This window comes from Gorilla gorilla, chromosome 2 (assembly GCF_029281585.2).
Source record: "Gorilla gorilla gorilla isolate KB3781 chromosome 2, NHGRI_mGorGor1-v2.1_pri, whole genome shotgun sequence".
Taxonomy (NCBI): Eukaryota; Metazoa; Chordata; class Mammalia; order Primates; family Hominidae; genus Gorilla; species Gorilla gorilla.
The window spans coordinates 132,524,091-132,547,601 of record NC_086017.1 but is presented as its reverse complement, the minus strand read 5'-3'; the positions used below and the strand labels follow the sequence as shown (position 1 = coordinate 132,547,601).

At 39.3% G+C, this 23,511-nt stretch overlaps 1 protein-coding gene across 15 annotated transcripts in view; it reads left to right on the top strand.

Annotated features, from left to right (window-relative positions):
- GOLGB1 (golgin B1) overlaps window positions 1-23,511 on the top strand; it is an 87,897-nt gene extending 64,386 nt beyond the window's left edge. For 9 of the 15 annotated variants that reach the window (XM_031009076.2, XM_055383761.1, XM_031009073.2 and 6 more), the window contains 8 exons: window positions 6,084-6,262; window positions 10,497-10,662; window positions 10,916-11,053; window positions 18,267-18,425; window positions 19,463-19,560; window positions 20,011-20,145; window positions 22,591-22,696; window positions 23,009-23,511. In XM_031009076.2, the coding sequence (XP_030864936.2) occupies window positions 6,084-6,262; window positions 10,497-10,662; window positions 10,916-11,053; window positions 18,267-18,425; window positions 19,463-19,560; window positions 20,011-20,145; window positions 22,591-22,696; window positions 23,009-23,143 (1,116 nt within the window). In that variant the 3' untranslated portion in view covers window positions 23,144-23,511. Of the gene's footprint in view, window positions 1-4,985; window positions 5,033-6,083; window positions 6,263-10,496; window positions 10,663-10,915; window positions 11,054-18,266; window positions 18,426-19,112; window positions 19,308-19,462; window positions 19,561-20,010; window positions 20,146-22,590; window positions 22,697-23,008 lie in introns of those variants that run through there. The other 6 variants (XM_031009078.2, XM_031009074.2, XM_031009072.2 and 3 more) reach the window with 4 other exon arrangements.

Sequence of the window (23,511 nt, the reverse complement as noted above, 5' to 3'; positions counted from 1 at the left end):
TTGCCCTGGGAGCTTGGCCTTTTGTCTGTCTTTTCAGACCATAAATGCAAAAGGTTCTATTCATCAGGATGGTATGTGCCTCAAAGCTGTAATTTATGATATGCTGGTATTGATTATCTTCTAAGTCAAAATCTTTTTTCATGGAGCTGTTAGGATAGATTCTGAATTAGCTAACTATGTTTAATTCAGTGAATTGCTTTATTATTCTTATCTGTTATAAACACTAGGCACTAAACTTTGCACACTTTTGTCTGCTGGATAGTTACAGCCAAGCCAACTTTTTTATTTTCATGTTTCTGTAATTCAGAGTCATGTTATTCTGTTCCCAAATGCTCATAACTGTGATTTTATTTTAACCATCAAGATGTATCACTCCTTTATTCACAATGTGCCTCAAGTATTTTTATTTTCCATCTTCAACATCCTAAGATAAGCTCTAACACTTTACCCTTAAACTGTTGTAATAATGTTGCTTCCAGGTTACCATCTCACCAGTATTTTCAGACCATGGCCATATAAGTCTTTCTGAAACTCTACTGTATTACTGCACTACTCAAAAATATTTAAAAGTTGTACTATCTCTAGAATAGACTTAGTATTCAAACCCCCTTTAGTCTGGCATTTAAGACCCTGTTTTTTTGTTTGTTTGTTTTTTGAGATGGAGTGTTGCTCTCTCACCCAGGCTGGAGTGCAGTGGTGCAATCTTGGCTCACTGCAACCTCCACCTCCCAGGTTCAAGCAATTCTCCTGCCTCAGCCTCCCAAGTAGCTGGGACTACAGGCATGCGCCACCATGCCTAGCTAATTTTTGTATTTTTAGTAGAGATGGGGTTTCACCATATTGGCCAGGCTGGTCTTAAACTCCTGGTCTCAAGTGATCCACCTGCCTCAGCTCCCAAAGCGCTGGAATTACAGGCGTGAGCCACCACACCTGGCCAAGACCCTGTAATTTATCCATACCTTTCCAGCGTTCCCTTTTACTGCTCCCTACTCATACCCTTCATTCACGCCAAACTGATCTACTCAGTATGCAATAATCACACCTGGTACTTCCTACTTACCCATATTATCATCAGCAGCCAAAATGTTCTCCCAATTGCTTTCCTTTTTTGAGTGTCTATTTCCCACTATTTAAAGGTCATTCCAGAGCTCAAATCCTCTTCTTACATTTCGTGATTGCCTGATTGTCTTTTGCCTTTGTACTTCCCTAGTATTTTACTTATCATTTGTCCCATATTGCCTTATTGTGTGTGTGTGTGTGTGTGTGTATATGTTTAATTTCTATACACTATTTTTTATTTCCCCAATTAGATTGCAAACTCCTGGTAAGTGTCATGTCTTATACTTATTTGTACATCTTTAGCATAGAACTGACTAAGCAGATGACATATCTCTAGGGGTGCCTGTATTTATCTATACTCTCCTCATTCTGAAGATGACTTGGGGTAGCATATCAAGATATAAACAATTTTTCAAGATAAAATAAAAGGTACTGAGAAGGAGGAGAAAAAGAGGATAGGCTAGAAAAAGATCAAACCAGGAGTAAGGTTAGTGTCCCAAGGGGAAGTCACCATATCCTGTACTGTGTTAGAAAGAGGGATCCATAGTTTGCTCTGAGGTTTCTATTAGCCATCAGAAAGAGGGAATGAAAACCGCGTGCATGAACTGCAGTATTTATAGTCTAGGAGAAAAGGAGAAAGAAAAATCACCTACTCAAGACAAGAATAGTCTTTAAGTATTGAGGCCTGTAAGAAATTTCTTCTGTGTTCCCATAAAGAGAACACTGTGCAGTTGTGAAACATCCATTACTTCTCTACAGTAAATATAATAATGTGTTTTTTAGGGTTTTTATTTAGCTGTCCCTTAATGTAAGTGCAGAGCAAAAGAATTATGTCCAGTTCACTAAAACTACCACTCCAAGGAGCTAAAATGCAGTCCCAGGCACACAGCTTTCTGATGGTCCATTCTAGGATACCTCTAGTCTAGTATCTAGACTAGAGGAATGAGTGGATTGCATAAAGGAATATATTTTTACCTTAAATCAAAACAAAAATATGTTTTGGGGTTTGGGTTAAAAATAAAGTTATATGACCCATATTTAATTAGTCACTAAATTCTACAATGTTTGGTGGGAAAAGCTAAGAGTAGCACTACCTCAACCCCATTTCTTCTGAGGCAATTTGCTTTCAACCCTTTTAGCTTATTCTTTAAGTATTTCCTGTGTGTGTAAATATCATGCTTATATTGCATTTTTGGCTCTTTGTTGCATCAACTGTTGATTTTCTTTACACTAACAGGGTTTAGCTCTCTGTACTTTCCCTGCTTTCACAGTAAACCCTGTTAGTGTATGCACTTTTTATTTATTTATTTATTTATTTATTTTGAAACAGAGTCTCGCTCTGTTGCCAGGCTGGAGTGCAGTGGCGCCATCTCAGCTCACTGCAACCTCCACCTCCCGGGTTCAAGCGATTCTTCTGCCTCAGCCTCCCGAGTAGCTGGGACTACAGGTGCACGCCACCTTGCCCGGCTAATTTTTGTATTTTTAGTAGAGACAGGGTTTCACTATGTTGGCCAGGGTGGTCTCAATCTTTTGACCTCATGATCCACCTGCCTCGGCCTCCCCAAGTGTTGGGATTACAGGCGTGAGCCGCTGCACCCGGCCAGTGTGTGCACATTTTAATACAAACCCCTTCCTCATTTTCTTGATGTAATTTAATTTTAATTTTGGTTAAATCAATTCAGAGTTACATTTTTTGTGACTACAAATGCTACTAGAGCGTTAGAGACATGTTACTTTTATTTTCCTGAGTCTTTCTGTTTTTCCCAGATTAATAACAGTTTTTGTTATTGTTGTTCCTTAGTTTTCTTTGTACTTAATGTAATTTAACCTCAGATTTACTGCCATTTGTCCACATCTCCTTTCAAGATGTTTATTCCCATCAATTTCATCTTCAGGAAGAAAATTCTCCTGGAGTACCTGATTTGCTCCTGTATCAACCAGTGGCCCTGTACTCCTAGGATACCCTTTCTATCCCAGAATATTTCCCTTCACCTTTCTCCTATATTAGATCTCCTATTTCGTCTATTCTATGTATTCCTTTTCTTGGTTTTGTGCCATCTTTTTCTTGGAATAAATCATTCAGTAGCTCCCTAAGAAATGGTATGTGGAAGGTAAATTTATTGAAAATGTCTTTTTATCTCTCTTATCTGATTGATAGTTTTGCTGGATATAGAATTCTAGGCCGAAAATAATTTCCCTTCAAAATTGTGAAGACATTGGTTTATTGCTTTTTAGCTTATATGTGGTTCACAAGTCTAAAGCTATTCTGATTCCTGATCCTTTGTATGTGATCTGTTTCTCACTTCCGTTCCCCTCACCCCACCTTCCCTCTCTTTCTCCCCTATTCTGAAATTTTTTGATAGTATAATTTGGTATAGGTCATTTTTTCTTCATCATGCTAACTAGTCCTTTGAATCTAAGAAATCATACTAGCAGCTTTTTGGAAATTTCATTGAATTATTTTTTACCATTTTCCTCTATCCTTTTTCTCTGTTGTCTTATTTCTGAAATGTTTGTTATTTAGATGTAGGACCTTCTTGATTGCTTCTCTAGTTTTCTTACCTTTTCCCTTTTTTTTTTTTTTTTTTTTTTGCTGTATTTCTGGAACATTTTCTTACCTTCGTCTTTTGATTCCAACATTTTTTTCATTTTTGCCATTATATTCTTAATTTCTAAGGATTTTTTTTCTGTGTCTCATAGATAGATTTTCTTGTTTTTTTTGTTGTTGTTTTTTTGTTGTTGTTGTTGTTGTTGTTGTTGTTGTTGTTTTTTTGAGACGGTGTCTCGCTCTGTCACCCAGGCTGGAGTGCAATGGCATGATCTCGGCTTACTGCAACCTCCGCCTCCTGAATTCAAGCGATTCTCCTGCCTCAGCCTAATGAGTAGCTGGGACTATAGGCTCCCGCCACCACGCCCAGCTAATTTTTATATTTTTAACAGAGACAGGGTTTCACCATGTTGGCCAGGATGGTCTCGATCTCTTGACCTCGTGATCTGCCCACCTCGGCCCCCCAAAGTGCTGGGATTACAGGCATGAGCCACCGTCCCCGGCCGGTAGATTTTCTTCTCTTTCTAAGGCTAATGGTGGTAGTTTTGTTTTTTGATGTTTTCTTATAATGAGTTTTTCTTTATAATTTTTAATTTATGCTGTAATGTTTCTTATTTACAATGTTATCTCTTAAATCTTTGAGTACATTACATTTTCTCCCCTGATAATCTCTTCTAAATTACCTTCTCTAGTTGGTTTTCTTCCCTTCCTTAATGTTAGCCATTCTTCAGGTGAAGGTTAATCCTCGATGTACTCTTCATGTTTAAGGGGAGGGTCTAAAAGCTTGTGGGTAGGACTTACCAACGGAGTTTCATTGCATGATGATCTTATTGAGCTTATTGGTAGCCCTTATCTCAGAATCTTTAGTTTTTCTTGGGCTGGTCAGATTTTCAAGAGAAGACTTCTCATTTCCTTTGTGGAGGGAAAAGGCCTTTTACCAGCACTCTTCAAGCTCAGTAGGGGAAAGACTTCAAGCACTCAGGAAGCATGCATTCACTTTATTTGGAACAATACCCTTACTTGTAACTGTGCCTCAGGTGCCATAATCCACAGAGACTTCTTTTACCTGTCCAGAGAATAAAATTAGTTGTCTGTTGGGGTAACAAAAAGTGTGGAGCTGAAGAGGGTACCTATAAATGAAGTTGTTTTCTGGCCAGGCGCAGTGGCTCACGCCTGTAATCCCAGCACTTTGGGAGGCCAAGGTGGAAGGATCACTTGAGTCCAGGAGTTTGAGACCAGCCTGGGCAACATACTGAGACTCCATCTCTCCAAAAAAAAAAAAAAAAAATTAAAAGAAATTGCTTCTTAAGCAGCTTTCATCTAGAACTCCTTATCTCAGCTATCACCTCCCTCCCACCCCCATCACCATCTTTTCCAGAGGTACCTGATGCTGTTAATTCCTGAGCCTTTTGAAGATTCTGCAGAGTAAGTTCCACTGATTCTTGGATTTTCTTACTACCAGCTTTAGATTCTGCTTTCTCAGATCTGTTAAGTCAGTTACCACTTACTCATCTGCTTTTCAGCTTCCAAAATTAATTTTATTGCTGCTGATTCCTCTATTGTTTTTCCTGTTCTTGTGTTTTGTGCTTTAAAAAATGCTATTATTTTAGCTTTAGCGATGTCTCTAAGTGGGTGAAAGAGGTATGTGAACAAGACCCCCATCTTTGCCCAGATGTCCTGATATTATTTCTCCCTTACTAAGCTTTTAATGAGTATTGGAGATAAAGAGGTTGAAAATATATCTGAAATGTAGGTAGGCAGTGTTGTTAATTAAAGGCAAGTCTGTCATCATCACTAACTTTATGTGTGAAGTGCATTAATTTGCTCATTTACTTCTCATATTCTTATGAAAAAGGTACTATACTTATCTTCATTTAATAGATGAGGAAAATTAGCCTGGGCAACAGAGCAAGACTCCCTCTCAAAAAAAAAAGAAGAGTATGAGGAACATGCATTGGGTCACACGTCCAAGAAGTAGTAGGATATCTAACTCCAGAGCCTAAGTGTCCTTAACCACTGAGCAGCACTGCCTTCTTTATAATCAGTATCCGCTAAGCTACAGTTAAGATTGATAGCCCTGTAGGAAAGTTAAGAACCCTAACAAGGACACATGACTAGTTCTTGTTTTAGGATGTGACCACCCACAGTGAAGCTGTAGGTCTCTTAAGTCTACCCCACATCAGAATTGTAGCCCTAAAGTGAACTTAGGACCTTAGGAGCCAGGGGAAGGAGTAGAAGTTGCAGGAATAGTCACACCCTGTAGCCTTGATGGCAGCTCCATGGGTGATTTCCACCAGCCTAGCTGCATGTATTTCACCACTTTAGAGACTTATGCTGGAGTGATATGTCATCAGTGGACTGTTAGGTGCTGGTTTCATGTTGTGGTGTCTGACTACTTGGAAGGGAGCTACCAATGACTTACAGTTAGATGAATGAGATGTGACAAATAATCATTTTACTTTCCCTTTGGTTAAAGCTGAAGGAATTGAAGAATCTGCAGCAGCAATACTTACAGATTAATCAAGAGATCACTGAGTTACGTCCACTGAAGGCTCAACTTCAGGAGTATCAAGATAAGACAAAAACATTTCAGATTATGCAAGAAGAGCTCAGGCAGGAAAACCTCTCCTGGCAGCATGAGCTGCATCAGCTCAGGTACTATATATAATCCCTCCTTTTCAACTCTTTTCATTTTAACTTTTTATTTTGAAATAATTGTAGATTTGGGAAAATAGTGCAGAGAGCTTCTATGTACCCTTCACCCAGTTTCTTCCAGTGGTGACATCTTACATAACTGTAGCACAGTATCAAAACCAGGAAACTGCCATTGGTACAATCCGCGGACCACATTCAGATTCCACCAGTTTTACATGCACTGATTTGACTATCTGTGTGTGTGGTTCTATGCAATTTTGTGACATGTATATTTAAGCACCACCAAAACCAAAATACAGAACTACTCCATCACCACAAATATGTCCTTTGTGCTACTAGTTTATAGTCACATTCCTCCCTTCCCTACCTTCCTCACATCCTTAACCCCTAGCAACCACTAATCTGTGTTCAATTTTGTCATTTTGAGAATGTTTTCTAACTGGAATCTTGCAGTATATAACCCTTTGAAATTGGCTTTTTTCATGTGCCATAATGCCCTTGAGATCCATCAGTTTTGTTGTATGTATCAATAGTTCATTCTTTTCAGTATAAATAATGTTTCATATTATGAATATACCACTGTATTCACCTGTTGAAGGACATGCATATTGTTTTTAATTTTTAGCTATTCTAATAATACTACTATGAACATTTGTGTATAAGTTTTTGTTTGGACCTAAGTTTTCATTTCTTTGGGATAATTGCCCAGGAGTGCAAATGCTAGCTCATACAATAAGTGAATGTTTTGTTTTTTAAGAAACTGCAAAACCACTTTGCATAATGGCCGAACATCTTTTTAATGTGTGTATTTGACATCCATATATCCTCTTTGATGAAATATCTGTTCATGTCTTTTGTCCGTTTTCTAATTGGGTTAATTTTTTACTGTTAAGTTTTAAGCATTCTTTATATATTATAGGTATGCATTCTGTGTTTGATTTGCGGTTTGCAAATATTTTTTCCCAATTTGCAGTTTATCTTTTCATCTCCCTCAACAGGGTCTTTTTAATTTTGATGAAATCCAATTTATTATTTTCTCTTTATCATTCAGATTTGGTATTTTCTATTTGATTTTCAAGTTCCCTGCTTCCTACCTCCATTCTGCTATGGCACCCAGTGAGTTAGCTTTTCATTTTGGATATTGTATTTTTCAGTTCTAAAATTTCCGTTCAGTTCTTCTTTATATCTTCTATTTCTTTGCTGAAGCTTTCTATACTTTTTCCAGTATGTTAGTAATCGCTTGTTTAAGCATTTCTATGACGGCTGCTGTAAAATCCTTGTCATATAATTCTAATATTTGTGTCACCTCAGTGTTATAAGCTGTTGATTTCCTTTTCTTAATCAAGTTGTGGTTTTCCTGGTTCTTGGTATGATGACTGATTTTTAGTTATATTCTGGACATTTTGGAGATTATAAGACTTTCAGTCTTATTTGAATCTTCTGTGTTAGCAGGCTTCACTGACACCACACCGGCAGGGGAAGGAAGACACTAGGTGGATGGTGAACTCCAGGCACCCCATTCAACTTTCGTTGATACCCCTAAAAGGAAGGGATGCCCTGATACTGCCAGGAGGAAGTGGAAGTCCATGCTCCCCACATGGCCTCCATTGATACTGTGCTGGAAGGAGTGGAGAGGGGCTCCTTATTATTGCCAGGTGGTGGTAAAAGTCCAGGCTATCCGCTTAGCCTCCACTGACACTATGGGGAATGGTTGAAGAGGGGCATCTTGTTACCACTGGGTAGTACTCAAAGTCCAGAATCCCCACTTGATCTCTTCTGATACCACCTCTGCAGGGACAAGGAAGAGTGCCTTATTAACCTTGTTATGGTGGAGGGGGATGTCCAGGCCCCACATGTTGCCTCCACTGATACCACAGTGGGAGTGGGGGAGGAGGGGCAGTCGGAGAGGGGCACCTTCTTAGCACTAGGTGATTGTAAGAGTCCAAGCTCCATACCTGGCCTTTTCTGACACTACTCCAGTAAGGAGGGTGAGGTGTACCTTGTTACCACCAGCCAAGAATGTACCTAGCTTATCTACCAGGTCTTTGTTAATGGGAGTGGTGAGATACTGTGTTTTTTCCATGTTGTTTGCCTGGAGTATGGTGGTTATTATCATTAATGGCTCTGTCTAGCTAGACTGTCCCTTCCTGGTCCTTTGGCAAGATTGAGTAAACTTGGTACTCATTGGTGTTTCCGGGTCATGGAATTCTCCAGTATCCAGTTTGGGATATGCAGAATACAAATGGTAAACCAAAGAACTTGCCACCATGTCATTCCTCAAGTCTGGGGATCCCTAGCTGGTTTGCCACCATCTTTCTAAATTTTCTTATGTTTGTTTTTATTTATAAGGCCCAAGAGTTTTATCTATGCAGGTTAAGTATTCCTTATCTGAAATGCTTGGGATTGGAAGTGTTTTGGATTGCAGATTTTTTTGGATTTTGGAATATTTGCATTATCTAATGAGCATTTCCTTTGAGTGTCATGTCAGTGCTCAAAAAGTTTTGGATTTTGAAGTATTTCTGATTTTCTGATTAGGGATGCTCAGCCTTAGTTGGAAGAATAAGGAGAAATGTGTCTATTTTATTTTGTCTAGAACCAGAAATCCTAGCTCTTTTCTTTTTAAGGAACAGAACAATAATAATGCTATCATGGCAGAAGAAATTAAGATAGGAGCTATAATTCTGATTTTTTTTTAATTCAGTTTTTCTGACAAATTTAATCCCAAGATTAAACACTTAGTGTATAAAAACAGGTCTAGTTGTTGCAGCCTCATTTTTGGGAGGTTGTTACTGTTTAACTTAAGATGGTTCATGCTGCCTTAATAAATTCATACTTGGCTGGGTGCGGTGGCTCACACCTGTAATCCTAGCACTTTGGGAGGCCAAGGCAGGTAGATCATGTGAGGTCAGGAGTTTGAGACCAGCCTGGCCATCTCTACCAAAAATACAAAAATTAGCTGGGTATGGTGGCATGCGCCTGTAATCCCAGCTGCTTGGGAGACTGAGGCAGGAGAATTGCTTGAACCCGGGAGGTGGAGGTTGCAGTGAGCCAACATCATGCCACTGCACTCTAACCTGGGCAACAGAGTGAGACCCTGTTTCAAAAAAAAAAAAATTCAAAAAGCTTTCAAGATTTGATATTAAAAGGAGAATTACCATGTTGGACATTGCTGCTGATCAAGCAGCACCTGCTTTGTTTCACCAATGCTAGAGGACAAGAGGCAAATGAATACAGAAAATATGAGTTGGAATCTCAATTTCTATCCAGCTTACAAGGGGCTATTAGAATGACAACTGTCAATATAGTATAAATATCATAACATCTCTAAGAGAGTTCTTAATGTTCAGACACAGGAGATTTCAAACCTTAAGCAACATTGATATAGCAAAATGCTTTTTGGAATTTAATGATTTAAACTTTATGGAGTAAAATTACATCTAAAAGATTTTCATATTTAACATCTTTATGGACTTGATTATAAGTGAACATTTATCAAGCTCATTGCATGGAGTTGGCAGCTTCCCCAGATAATACAAGAACAAATTTTTTCTTTAAACAAATGATGATGATTGCAGAGCAAGTAAAAAGAAAACGGCAAAACAACTGAGTTTTGCTCTCTAGAAATATAAATTTGTTTCTTCTTTTGAAATTGAATCTCAAGAGAAAAGATAAATTGCTCCATTTTAACCTCCATTTTTCTTCAGGGAATAGCACCCCAGCTTTATTCTGTTAGAATCTTAATTTATCATCAGAAGTTTAGGTGCTTGCTGTGTCCTTCAGATGCACTTGAATTTAGGGCCCTCCAAAGGTGATTGGTACCGTATCAGAGCATCGCTTGATGCCTCTCATCTTATCTCCACATCACCTAGAACTACAGAAATATTAAAGTGTTCAGCTACTAGTGTAAACCTAAGAAGAGCTGCAAAGCTCTAAAGGCTTATTTCCTGCAGCCTTTCTTCTTTAAATTTCCTCTAATGGCAATCTAAAAGGATATTTATTTTCCTTATTTCCTTATATAATTGACCTTTAGGGAAGAGAAAAGGAGATAGAGAAAAAAAGATTTCTGTTTTTTCCCCACATTTTCTCTCTTTCCACCTTTTTCTTAGCCTTTCTTTCTTTACCTTCCAGATTTGAGTAACTTTGAAGATAAGCAAAGTGCTGAGGTTACAGGTGCGAGCTACCATGCCCAGTTACAAGTATATTTTTACCTGTGATTGTGTCATGTTTTTTCTAGGATGGAGAAGAGTTCCTGGGAAATACATGAGAGGAGAATGAAGGAACAGTACCTTATGGCTATCTCAGATAAAGATCAGCAGCTCAGTCATCTGCAGAATCTTATAAGGGAATTGAGGTCTTCTTCCTCCCAGACTCAGCCTCTCAAAGTGCAATACCAAAGACAGGTGAGTAATTTCAATGCTGATTGTTACTCAGAGATAAATTTTTAAACAAATGATGATGATTGCAAGGTTTTTTTTTTTTTTAAGACACTACCCAGAAAGCATCAGCTTCCTACAAATTAAGTGCCCATCTGCCACTATTAAGTGCCCATAAGCCACCTTATGACTTCTATGGGGCAGACAGGATTTCTAGAGGGAAGGAATTAAGCATGCGCAATCTTAGGAGAGAATCTGATCAATGTTTGTGTCCTGGCAGGCATCCCCAGAGACATCAGCTTCCCCAGATGGGTCACAAAATCTGGTTTATGAGACAGAACTTCTCAGGACCCAGCTCAATGACAGCTTAAAAGAAATTCACCAAAAGGAGTTAAGAATTCAGCAACTGAACAGCAACGTAAGTGTTTCTTGTTAGACTGGAATTCAGTTTCTTTTTTCCATGACTGGAACAAGAAGGCAAGTAGAAGCCAATTCAGCATAGAGTCCCAGCTGTAGCATATCTTAGGGTACAGAAGTTTCACCTTTCTCAGAACCTGGGTGCTTATTCCAAAGCACTGGACACAGGGCCATTTCTTGTCCTTTGCCCTTGGTGAGTCCTTGGGAATGATTGGATAAATCCAGACAGTAAGAGTAAAGAAGCCAACTACTTTAGGAAGCCTTCCCCCTGACCTGTATCACTTGTAGTAATGCTGAGGCTACTCCCTACCCCACCCTCTTAAGAATTGTCCTCCTGTTGTTCACTGACTATTCAAAATATTCTTTAGTGGCACCTGCCCTAGTTCTGCCCTCTTGAGAGGAACTCAGCTAAGTAGTCTATGATAGAACTACAAGATATTTAGAGATCAATCAGAATCAGAAGTCCAGAGATTAGCTTTGAGGAGAGCCAAGAATGCCCAAAAATTGTATGCACAATAGTGTGTGTGTGCGTAAGCTTTTCATCACAACAGCTCATCAGTTGACCAAGGGGTCTGTGATCCAAAAATTAAAAAGATCACTAGGCTGTTTTCACAGATGAGGAAAAAGGCCCTGGAGTAGTAAGTAACTTGCCTGAGGTGTTAGGAGGAAGTCAGTCTGAGATAAACGTGATCATGCGTGTGAAAAGCACAGTGCCTGCATATGTAGAGGGTACTTATTAAATGTAGTTAAATTCAACTAATTGACACTGAAGTATCAGAGAGGAGACATTTGCAGTTTTTAAAGTCTGCAGGCCCAAATGAATTAGTTAAACTGTAGACCCTTTATTGGTAGATTTGTCTGGGAGTTTTCAAAGGGACTCCAGAGCAGCTCCCATGGAGTTCCCCTTCCAGCAAATCAGCTATTTCCGGAAGTTCCACCCTTTACAGCTCTAGCCTGTCTCTTTTTTCCGTCAACTAACTCCCGTCTCAGGCCTGTTACATTTGCTCTCCAAACATTAGACTCTGAATCACATTGGGCATTTGTCTGTCTAGGACAGTGTTTTAAACTGAAATTCAGGACCATTAATAAATGATGAAATCATTTTGGTGGGCAACAACTAAAAAAAATTTTTAATGTTTTATTGAAGTAAAACATACAGAAAAGTAAACAAATCATAAGTACAGCATGATATATTTTCACAAAGTGAAGATACCTATATAATCAGCACCCAGATCTAGAATCAGAACATACCAGAACTCCAGAAGTCCCTTGTGTCTTCTGTTCACTCCTACCCACTTAGAACTACATATAAATGGAGTCATACCTTTTCTTTTATATTGCTTCATTTATTTTGTGAGATTCATCCATGTCGTTGCATATAGTGTCATTTTTCCACTCTCATGCTGTGTAGTATTGCATTTTAGGCATATACCACAATCTCTATTCTGTTGAAGGACATTTGGGCTTCTCCAGTTTGGGGCTATTACAAATAGTGCAGTTGGTGTTTTTACAAAAAAAAGAAATGAGGTAAAAACACGTATGTAATATATAATAAAGAATATGTCTGTCTTTGAAAAACTTTAGTTTTAATTGTATATATTTATATACTGGGTTCTAAGTCATAAAGTTGTGTTTTTTAACACCTTTATTGAGATATGTAATTCCACTTAAAGTGTGAGAAACACTGCATAGGTCACTGTCATTCTGAGTGAGAAACAGTTTTTCCTTTAGAACTCAACTGTAAGAAAGGCACCTCATTCCTAGCCGTATTTAGTCATTAAAATAATAACTATTATTTGTCTTCCATGAGCCTGGCTATATGCTAGATACTGAGGATATACATATTCCTTCATGAGCTTAGCCTCACTCTGAATGAGTCCCAGCTAAATAGGAGAATTGCTTCTTGGGCCCCAGAATGAGATTGTAGTAGATGGGCTGTCAGCATAGACTGTTCTTCTCTAAGCCACTTCCCTAATTCTTTCTTCAGATGTTCAGGTTTTATATTTATAGTTGGCCCTTCATATTGGTAATTTCTGCATTCACAGATTTAACTAACTGTAGATTGAAAATATTCAGGAAAACATGAATTTTAAAAATACAGTATAACAACTATTTATATAGCATTTGTATTGTATTAGGTATTATAAGTAATCTAGAGATTATTTAAAGTATATGGGAGGCCACAGGTAACATTGTACTGAACAGGGAAAAATTGAAGGCCTTTCCTCTAAGATGTGAAATAAGACAAGGATGCCTACTTTCACCACTGTTATTCAATATATTATTAGATACCCTAGCTAGAGCAATTAGGCAAAAACAAAACAAAACAAAAAAGCACATCCAGATTGGAAAGGAAGAGGTCAAATTAGCCTTTTTTGCAGATGATATGACCTTATACTTAGAAAAACCTAAAGAATCCACCAAAAAACTGTTAGAACTGATAAATGAATTCAGTAAAGTTGCAGGAGACAAAATCAACAGGCAAAAATCAGTAGCATTTATATATGCCAACAGCAAACAATCTGGAAAAGAAATCAAGAAAGCAATCCCAGTCAGCCATGGTGGCTCATGCCTGTAATCCTTGCACTTTGGGAGGCCAAGGTGGGTGGATCACTTGAGGCCAGGAGTTTGAGACCAGTCTTGCCAACATGGCGAAATCCCTTCTCTACTAAAAATACAAAAATTAGCCAGGCATGGTGGTGCACGCCTGTAATCCCAGCTACTCGGGTGGCTGAGGCATGTGAATCACTTGAACTTGGGAGGCGGAGGTTGCAGTGAGCTGAGATCGCACCCCTGCACTCCAGCCTAGGTGACAGAGCGAGATTGTGTTTCAAAAATAGATAGATAGATAGATAGATAGATAGATAGATAGATAGATAGATAGCAATCCCATTTATAATAGCTACAAAGAATTTAAAATACTTAGGAATCAATTTAACCAAAGAAATGAAAGATTTATAAAACACTGTGAAAGAAATTGAAGAGGACACTAAAAAAAGGAAAGATATTTTGTGCTCATGGATTAGAAGAATTAATATCATTAAAATGACAGTACTACACAAAGCAATCTACAGATTAAATGCAATCCCTATCAAAATACCAATGACATTCTTCACAAAAATGGAAAAAAAAATTTAATATGTATGTAACCACAAAAACTCCTAACTAGCCAAAGCAATCTTGATTAAAAAGAGGAAAACTGGGTCAAGTATGGTGGCTTACGCCTGTAATCCCAGCACTTTGGGAAGCCGAGATGAGTGGATCACCTGAGGTCAGGAATTCGAGACCATCCTGGCCAACATGGTGAAACCCCGTCTCTACTAAAAATACAAAAATTAGCTGGGCGTGATGGCGGGGGCCTGTAATCCCAGCTACTCGGGAGGCTGAGGCAGAGAATTGCTTGAACCCAGGAAGTGGAAGTTACAGTGAGCCGAGATCGCGCCACTGCACTCCAGCCTGGGTGACAGAGCGAGACTCCGTCTCAAAAAAAAAAAAAAAAACCAAAAAACCAAAAAACACACAAAACAAAGCTGGAAGCATCACACTACCTGTTTAATGAGCATGATACTGGCATAAAAACAGACACACAGACCACCAATGAAACAATTAGAAACCCAGGTATAAAGCCAGGCATTTAGGGGCAACTTGTCTTTGACAAAGGCACCAAGAACATATGATGGAGAAAGGACAGTCTCTCCAATAAATAGTGCTGGGAAAACTGGATATCTATATGCAGAAAAATAAAACTAGACTCCTATCTCTCATCATACAAAAATCAAATCAAAATGGATTAAAGACTTAATTCTAAGATCTGAAACTATGAAACTACTAGAGCAAAACTTGTGGAAATGCTTCAGGACATGGATCTGGCCAAGGCTTTTTTTGTGTAAGTCCTGAAGAGTACAGGCAACCAAGGCAAAAATAGACAAATGGGATTACAGCAAGTAAAAGGCTTCTGTTCAGCAAAGGAAGCAATCAACAGAGTGAAGAGACAATCCACAGAATGAGAGAAAACATTTGCAAACTACCCATCTAACAAGGGATTAATAACCAGAATATATAAGGGACTCAAACAATTAAATAGCAAGAAAACAAATACCTCAACTTAAAAGTGGGCAAAAGATCTGAATAGACGTTTCTCAAAAGAAGACATACAAATGGCCAACAGATATAAAAAAAAATACTCAGCACCCCTAAACATCAGAGAATTGTAAATCAAAGCTATACTGAGATGTCATCTCACCTCTGCTGAAATGGCTTTTATCAAAAAGACAGGCAGTAACAGATGCTGGCAAGGATGCAGAGAAAGGGGGAACTCCCATACACTGTTAGCAATGTAAGTTAGTACAGCCACTGTGGAGAACAGTATGGAGGTATCCCAAAAAGCTAAAAATAGAACTACCATATGATCCAGCAACCCACATATCTACAAGAAAGAAAATCAATATATCAAAAAGACATCTGTACTCCCATGTTTATTGGAGCACTATTCATAAAAAACAAAACATAGAATCAATGTAAGTACCCGTCAACAGATGAATAGATTAAGAATGTGGTATATGTACACGAGGGAATATTATTCAGCTATAAAGAGGTATGAAATTCTGTCATTTGTGGCAACATAGATGGAACTGGAGGACATTATGTTAAGTGAAATAAGCCAAGAACAGAAAGACAAATATCACATTCTCACTCGTGTGGGAGCAAAAAAAAAAGTGAATCTCATGAAGTTAGAGAGTGCATTGGTAGTTACTAAAAGCTGGGAAGGATAAAGGAGAGGAGGGAATGAAGAGAGGTTGATTAATGGGTACAAATACATGGTTTGATAGAAGAAATAAGACCTAGTGTTAGGTAAATCAATAGGTGATTATAGTTTACCACAATCTATTGTATATTTCAAAATAGCTAGAAGAGAAGAATTTAAATGCTTCTAGCGTAAAGGAAAGACAAATACTTAAGGTGATGGATATTCCAGATACACTGATTTGATCTTTACAAATTATATGAATATATTACATTATAGCATGTATCCTGAAACTATGTATATCTATTATGCATGAATTAAAAATTTTTTTAAGTGTCTGGGAAGTTGTGTATAAGTTATATGCAAATACCCTGCCATTATATATAAGGAATTTGAGCGTCCTCGAATTTTGGTATACTGGGAGTTGGGGGTCCAGGGGTGGTTCTGAAACCAATACCGCATAGATAACAAGGGATGACTGCATTTCTACCAGCTGTTTGGATGTTAGTATGTAATGTAAGAATGTGCTAGAAACTTAAAAACATGAGATGGATGATTAGTGACATAATGTAGTCTAAATTGTTCCCTCCTATTTTGTTTTTACAGGTATAGATACAGTGAAATATAGTAGCTTATAAGCTAGAGGAGAGGTCAGCAAACTTTTCCTTCAGGCTCAGACAGTATTTTAGGTTTGTTGACTGTATGGTCTTTGTTAACAACTACTCATCTTTGCAGTTGTAACACAAAAGCAGCCATAGACAATATAGAATCAATTGGGCTGGTTGTGTTCCAGTAAAACCTTATTTATGATAAAAGGGCAGCAGGCCCTGGATCATAGTTTGCCAACCCCTAAACTAGAAGGACCTATGTTTTTGTTTTTGGTATGGTTTGGACTGTTCATTGTGGCCAGGAAAATTAACTTCCTCTTAGGTTAAGGGAAGAACATGTTGTGCCCTGTCTCAGAATCCAGTAGTTGTCATTGTACCCAGTTAACTGTCTTCAAATTAGTATCACTTCCCAAATATTTATATCCTTTCCTAACTATTCCCACCTCCTCCCACACCCCCCGCCCAAAGAAAACCCTATAATTTTCTTAACTTTCCTTGCTAGACTGTCAGACTGGACACCATCAGATAGTAGATAGAGCTCTAGACTTGGAATCAAGAACCACACTTGAGTCCTGGTTTGACATCTACTAGCCATTTGTAAACAAGGACAGAAATCCTTTCTCTACCTCTCTCAAATAAGATGATACTGGTGAAAGTACTTTGTAAGCTAACATTGCTCTTCAGAATGACAAACACAAAAAACAACCCTACATCTGAAGAGCAATTTTCAGCTAACAGAGCACTTTTACAAGTATGTATGGATTATCTTGTTCTAATTTTCTATTTGCATCAAATGCCCTTTCTCACAGTTGTCTCTAGAAAACTGTCGTCTCTCCTCTAAAACATTGTTTGTTTCAACTTTTTTTCACAAAAACTTACAAAAAAGAATCATCAAGAAAAAATTGAACATGCAACTGGTATACTGGGTTCCTCTCATATAATGGACATGGTCCTAGAGTAGATAACTTGGAGAGACATCTCCATGGTTATTAATGTACCTGGAGGCTAATCACAGCTAAAACTTAAAACTTGACAGCCTGCAAGTGAGAGAATTATAGTTCCAGAGTACCAAATTCAAATCAATGGGTAGAAGCTACAATAGGTAAATTTTTCATTCAATATAAAAATGAATTTTCAGTTTTTTAAATGGTTTGGGTTGCTTTGTCAGGTAGTGGGTGCCCTGACACTGAACACGTTCAAGGGAAGACTGAACGATGACCTGTTAGTCATGCAGTAGAGGAGAGTCCTGCTTTAAGGGACTGAAATGTTTCTACCTGGGAGAATCTATGCTCTCAACAGTTTCTGACATGTACATATACATGTTGGGATTTATTCTGTTTCTCCCGTCTACCACATATTATAATTTTTTATTCTATTCTCTCAGTAACTTATAACTCTTTATGGCATTGAGGAATCTGCCTAGTAATATTATTGCACAGATTTTGGGGTGACAGCTCTCTCCAGCCATATTGAGTTCTGGAGATTATAGTCATTTGTTAGTACCATGAACTTTGACCCTGAGGTACTGCCTTCTCCCTCTTATGTACCCAGAATAGCCTATGTAATTAGATTGCTTATGGACTTCTGCTTCATGGTTTTTCAGTTAGTGTACTGGGCACCATTTAAAAAAACAAAACAAAACAAAACAAAAAAACCTTTCTGCTACTCCTCCAGAATTGTTTTCTGTCTTGGTCAAAAAAAATTATGCTTTTTCCAACTTTGAAGGCACACAAAGTGCTATTGTTGCTGTTGCTGAAACAAAGGTCTTCCATAGGAAAATTAGATCCTGAAAACTCAGAACATTTCACCTCAGCGTTGCTTACAGTACTGCAGAATGATGCTTATCCTCGCCTCTGTTTCAGTTCTCTCAGCTACTGGAAGAGAAAAACACCCTTTCCATTCAGCTCTGCGATACCAGTCAGAGTCTTCGTGAGAACCAGCAGCACTATGGTGACCTTTTAAATCACTGTGCAGTCTTGGAGAAGCAGGTTCAAGAGCTGCAGGCGGTGAGTAAGGAGAAGGTGAGAGACTGGGAGAAGTGTGATGAAATTTAGTGCAAGTGGTGAAGCACTAAAGAGCAGTATGGAAGAAGTTAATGTAATTAGGGGTCAGGGAAGAAAGTGGGAGAGAAGAAAGAGTTAATTGAGATGGGAATAAGGTCTGAGAAAAATTACAGTGAAGCAATTAGAAGAAAAAAGATCAGTGAGATGGTGGGAGAGAAATCAAAACATGAGTAGGAAACAGTGATGACTGAGACATTTGGTACTCTGAAACAGAGAAAGTGTTGATTTTGCTTTAAGTAATAAGAAAATTGTAGGAAACTTTGGATCTGAGAACAAAACAGGCAGCACTGTTGACAGCCAGGGAGAGGAGTACAGCATTGAAGTTGGAGGAGACTGAGAATTAGTATGGAGACGTATAGGATACGGAGGAGGAAAAGGGGGTTGGGAGGGGCTGGACAAGCAAGGGAAGGATCACAGTGGCTTCTGGAAAAGCCATAAGCATCCACAGCAGACTTAACTTTTTTTTTTTTTTTTTTTTTTTGAGACAGAGTCTCGCTCTGTCGCCCAGGCTGGAATGCAGTAGCACGATCTCGGCTCACTGCAACCTCCACCTCCTGGGTTCAAGCAATTCTCTGCCTCAGCCTCCCGAGTTGCTGGGATTACAGGCGCCTGCCACCACACCTGGCTAATTTTTTGTATTTTTAGTGGAGACAGGGTTTCACCATCTTGGCCAGGCTGGTCTTGAACTCCTGATCTTGTGATCCACCCACCTCGGCCTCCCAAAGTGCTGGGATTACAGGCTTGAGCCACGGCGCCCGGCCCAGACTTAACTTTTAAGAGGAGAAATTCAAGAATGAGAATCTGGGAGAAAAATCTAATCAAGACAAGAGTTTTATGTAGGTGAGTAATCTGCTAGAGCAGAAGCTTCTCACTTCTAAATTTGGACTTGAGAATTATAAGCGGGGATAGTCCTCTGTAAACGAGCTCTCATTTTGCTCAAGTACACTTTCTTAAGAGCTTTCATCACTGAATTACTAAGCTTATTCTTCTTCCAGGGGCCACTAAATATAGATGTTGCTCCAGGAGCTCCCCAGGAAAAGAATGGAGTTCACAGAAAGAGTGACCCTGAGGAACTAAGGGAACCGCAGCAAAGGTAGGGGAGTGGCTCTCTAAACCCTGGAGCATACACCAGAGTCCAGAAATTGGGCGGTAATCTAGATTTAACTGGAGTCCTTTATATGGATTTAAGATGTCTTGTTATCTTATTAGCCTCACAGAAGTGATGTGAGGATCAAATAGTAACAATAATAACTAACATTTGTGTGTGAAAAGTTTGTAAAACAAAAAGAGCAACACCAACACACACACACCACTAACAACTACTCTATGATAGTAAAATGAAAGATAATCAGTTCCTGAAATTTCTTTAGGTATTTTCTGCAGCTTCATTTAATCCCTCTACAGCTTTGCTTTTAAAATATTGTGTTCAGACAAGCTTCTATGGATTTTCTTGCTTTACAACCTTATGAAGACTTTGAATCCCTTGTATTAGCAACTGTTTTCTGCATCTGATGATGCTTTTTGTTTTCTTCTCATCCTAAAGCTTTTCTGAAGCTCAGCAGCAGCTATGCAACACCAGACAGGAAGTGAATGAATTAAGGAAGCTGCTGGAAGAAGAACGAGACCAAAGAGTGGCTGCTGAGAATGCTCTCTCTGTGGCCGAGGAGCAGATCAGACGGTAAAGGCTGAAGGAGATAGCCTCTGTTCCCTTCCGATCCTTTCTGATCAAACTCATGTACATTTCCTGCCAGACTGAGGATTTCTTAAGATCTTTTTCTCATCTTGAGGTAGTTGCTGCAATGAGTTTACCAACATTGTGGTCACCCAAGAGAACACTGTACTTTTGGAGTATAAGAGAGTCAGTGTTTTCTAAAACAGTTGTTCTTAGAGAATAATAATGATATCTACCATTATTGAAAGATATTTTATTTCACCCTAACCATAACTATATGAGGTAGGTGTTGGGTTCTCTAGAGGACCAAATAAGTGACAACCTCATTTTCTACCTGAGATCTGAATCCATGGAAATCTTTTTTAAAAGATTAAAAGATTGAGAGATTAAAAGACTGCTTTATAAATGATGTTAAAAGAATGTAGCTTTTTATTTGTTGGCAAATGCACTTCCTAACCCTGAACTTCCCCTCCCAGTCACAGACAATGCTGGGCCAAGGTAGACCTCCTTCACAGAAAATCCTGCTCTTGCCAAACAAGAGTATTGGAATAACAGAGTGAACTGTGCTTCCTATGAGCAGTTTGCTCCAAGTGTAATTTGGAAGGGCAGAGCTACACATCCCTAGTTCCTTATTCTCATCAAAAGAATCACTATGCATGAGAGGATAGAGAGTTGCTACAAGTATTTTGCTGCTGGAAGTCCCTTTCCATGGAAAATATCGTTGAAAGCAGGCACTTTTATTATATTTTGGGAGAAAGCCACCTATGTATATTATCACTTTCCTCAGAGAATGACATTTCTGATATTAATGCCTTCTTGTAAAGTTTATGTGGCAGAGGTGACAGCCCCATTGAGCAGGTCTTACTTGAGATACCTTTCTTTCCAATCCAACATATTCACAACTTCTTAATTTTCATCACCTATTCAGGCCTTGATATGCAGCTTTGAGGGTGGGCCAGCTTTGCTTAAATGCCTTGTGTGGTGTCTTGCCATCTCTGCCGAGCATTTTCAGGCCTGTGCCCTCATGACTGTTTCTCTTCTACTTGCTATTGAATTGTTTAGACCGGTGAAACCTGGCCAATGGGGAGGTTGATCTCCCTCTTGTGTAACTAACCTGTCCCAAACCAACTGAGACTGCATGTGTGGGATGATGACTCTTGAGCCTGTGGGCAAGCCGTATTAATTCAAGCCACAATTCCCTCTTTAGCTCTGATGCAGAATGGAAGTTGGGGTAGCTAATTAAGGGCTGCCTGCCTAGTCCAGGTACTGCCATTGTAATGTTAGAATCTCACATGTACTCTAAAGAGCAGGTGGAACTCAGTGGCCCTCCAGTTTAAAGGCAGCCAGTACCATCTTCCTCATCAATACCTACAGACTTCTCATCCTTCCTCAGCATAGCCTACATTGACAGACTGACCTCCATAGTAACAGACCATGCTGTTCCAGATCAAAGCTGCTTCTGAAAAGCTTATCACATGGAGGAATAGACACAGAAGGTGTATTTTTTAGTCAGCCTGGCTCTCAGGAGGGAAGCAGGAAAGAAGGAGCTAGGCTGTGCATGCTCAGTTCTCTTTCTAGACTCACAAATTGGATTAAGGTGTTTCTTCTCTCCTGGGGAAAAGAATGTGTCCTGCAGAGAGCCCAAGAATATTAAACTAATAGATATCCTTTCAGAAGGAGAAAACACGAAGAGTAGAGGCAAGAGTTTCATCCTCTCTTCCCCATTGAAAAAGTTCATCCCTATAGGCAAATGCTTGATCAAACGTGCTGTGTTACATGCAGCTCCTTTGTTTGTTTGACATAACCATTGAGTGAGTAATGGCAGCTTCTTCATTAAATGGAGAAGTTCCAGTATTAAATAAGCAAATCAGCAAAAACTGAGCCAGAAGGCAGTGGAGACTGCCAATTCAATTTAATTTTTTTTAGTTCAATTTAATTTTTAAAACCCCACAGAAATCTTCTTTGGATGCTTTTGCCTATTAGCCTTTAATAAAAGAAAAAAATGTAATGTGTTTCTCCAAGTCAGGTGTGGTGTGGTGGAAAAAAGAACGTGAGGCTTGAAAGACAAAGTTGGGTATTGAATTCTGGCTCTGCCGCTTACTGGCTGTGCCGCCATGGGCAAGTAATTTAACCTCTGTAAGCCTTAGCACTTTGAAGATAATAAGACCAACCTCAGAACCTGAGGATTAAATGTATGTAAAGCACCCAGCCTAGAGCCTGATACATAGTGAGTAGGCAGTTAATTCCTGATAGTTATTGTCACATTTTGCTGCTGCTGAAGGAAACATATCTGCTGGTACCCCCCTTGCATGGGTTTGGGTTTATGGGAGCAGCTTTTGCTGCAAGTCTCCTCCTGTGCTGCATTGTGTGGCAGGATGACTGGGAAGACTGGGCCTGATCAGCCTCTCATGCTATGAACCAATGCTATGCCTCTTTTTTTTCTCAACTCAGGTTAGAGCACAGTGAATGGGACTCTTCCCGGACTCCTATCATTGGCTCCTGTGGCACTCAGGAACAGGCACTGTTAATAGATCTTACAAGCAACAGTTGTCGAAGGGTAAGAAGGAAGAAGGATAAAGAGAGGGTGTTCTATTATCTGACAGGGCTGGCTATACTGGGGGCAAGGAGCTGAGGAGAAGGAATGTGGAAGTCCAGCCACTGAGCAGCGGATGAGTCTAAGGCTGCAAGGGCGTGGAAGATTAGAACCTGGTGGAATTTGCCAAGTTGTTGACTCTGAGGCAACTTTCCTCTCAGAATACCCCTTTCTACAGTGGCTGGGTCAGCTTTGCTTAAGTGCAAGACTAGTAGGAGGGAAAGCAACATAGCCCTATAGGGTGAAAACTCTCTGACTTTCACATTTTTCTTTCAGACCCGGAGTGGCGTTGGATGGAAGCGAGTCCTGCGTTCACTCTGTCATTCACGGACCCGAGTGCCACTTCTAGCAGCCATCTACTTTCTAATGATTCATGTCCTGCTCATTCTGTGTTTTACGGGCCATCTATAGACTTAGTTGTTACTCTTTGGACCACTCCCCTCAAAACTTGGAATTCTCTCACCTCTAACATCAGAACATCAATTCCAGTGGAACAGTCTTCCCATTTACAGGTCTCTCCAACTCTTCACGGAAAGTGCCTGCAAAAACAGAGGTGGATATGAGGACAGGTTGGAGCTGCAGGGACTGGCGAGTCTGCTTTCTTCTACTGCCCTGAGCCTGAACACTTCTGCTTAATCTGAGAATCACATTTGGTTTGTTGAGCCTAATATTTGTTGAGATTTTGCAGGACCCTGATCTTTTGTGGTCCTGTAAAAGATACTGAGGAATGTCTTTCAGCCAAGCCAAGAGGATGGTTTCAATAAACCTAATAATCTGAA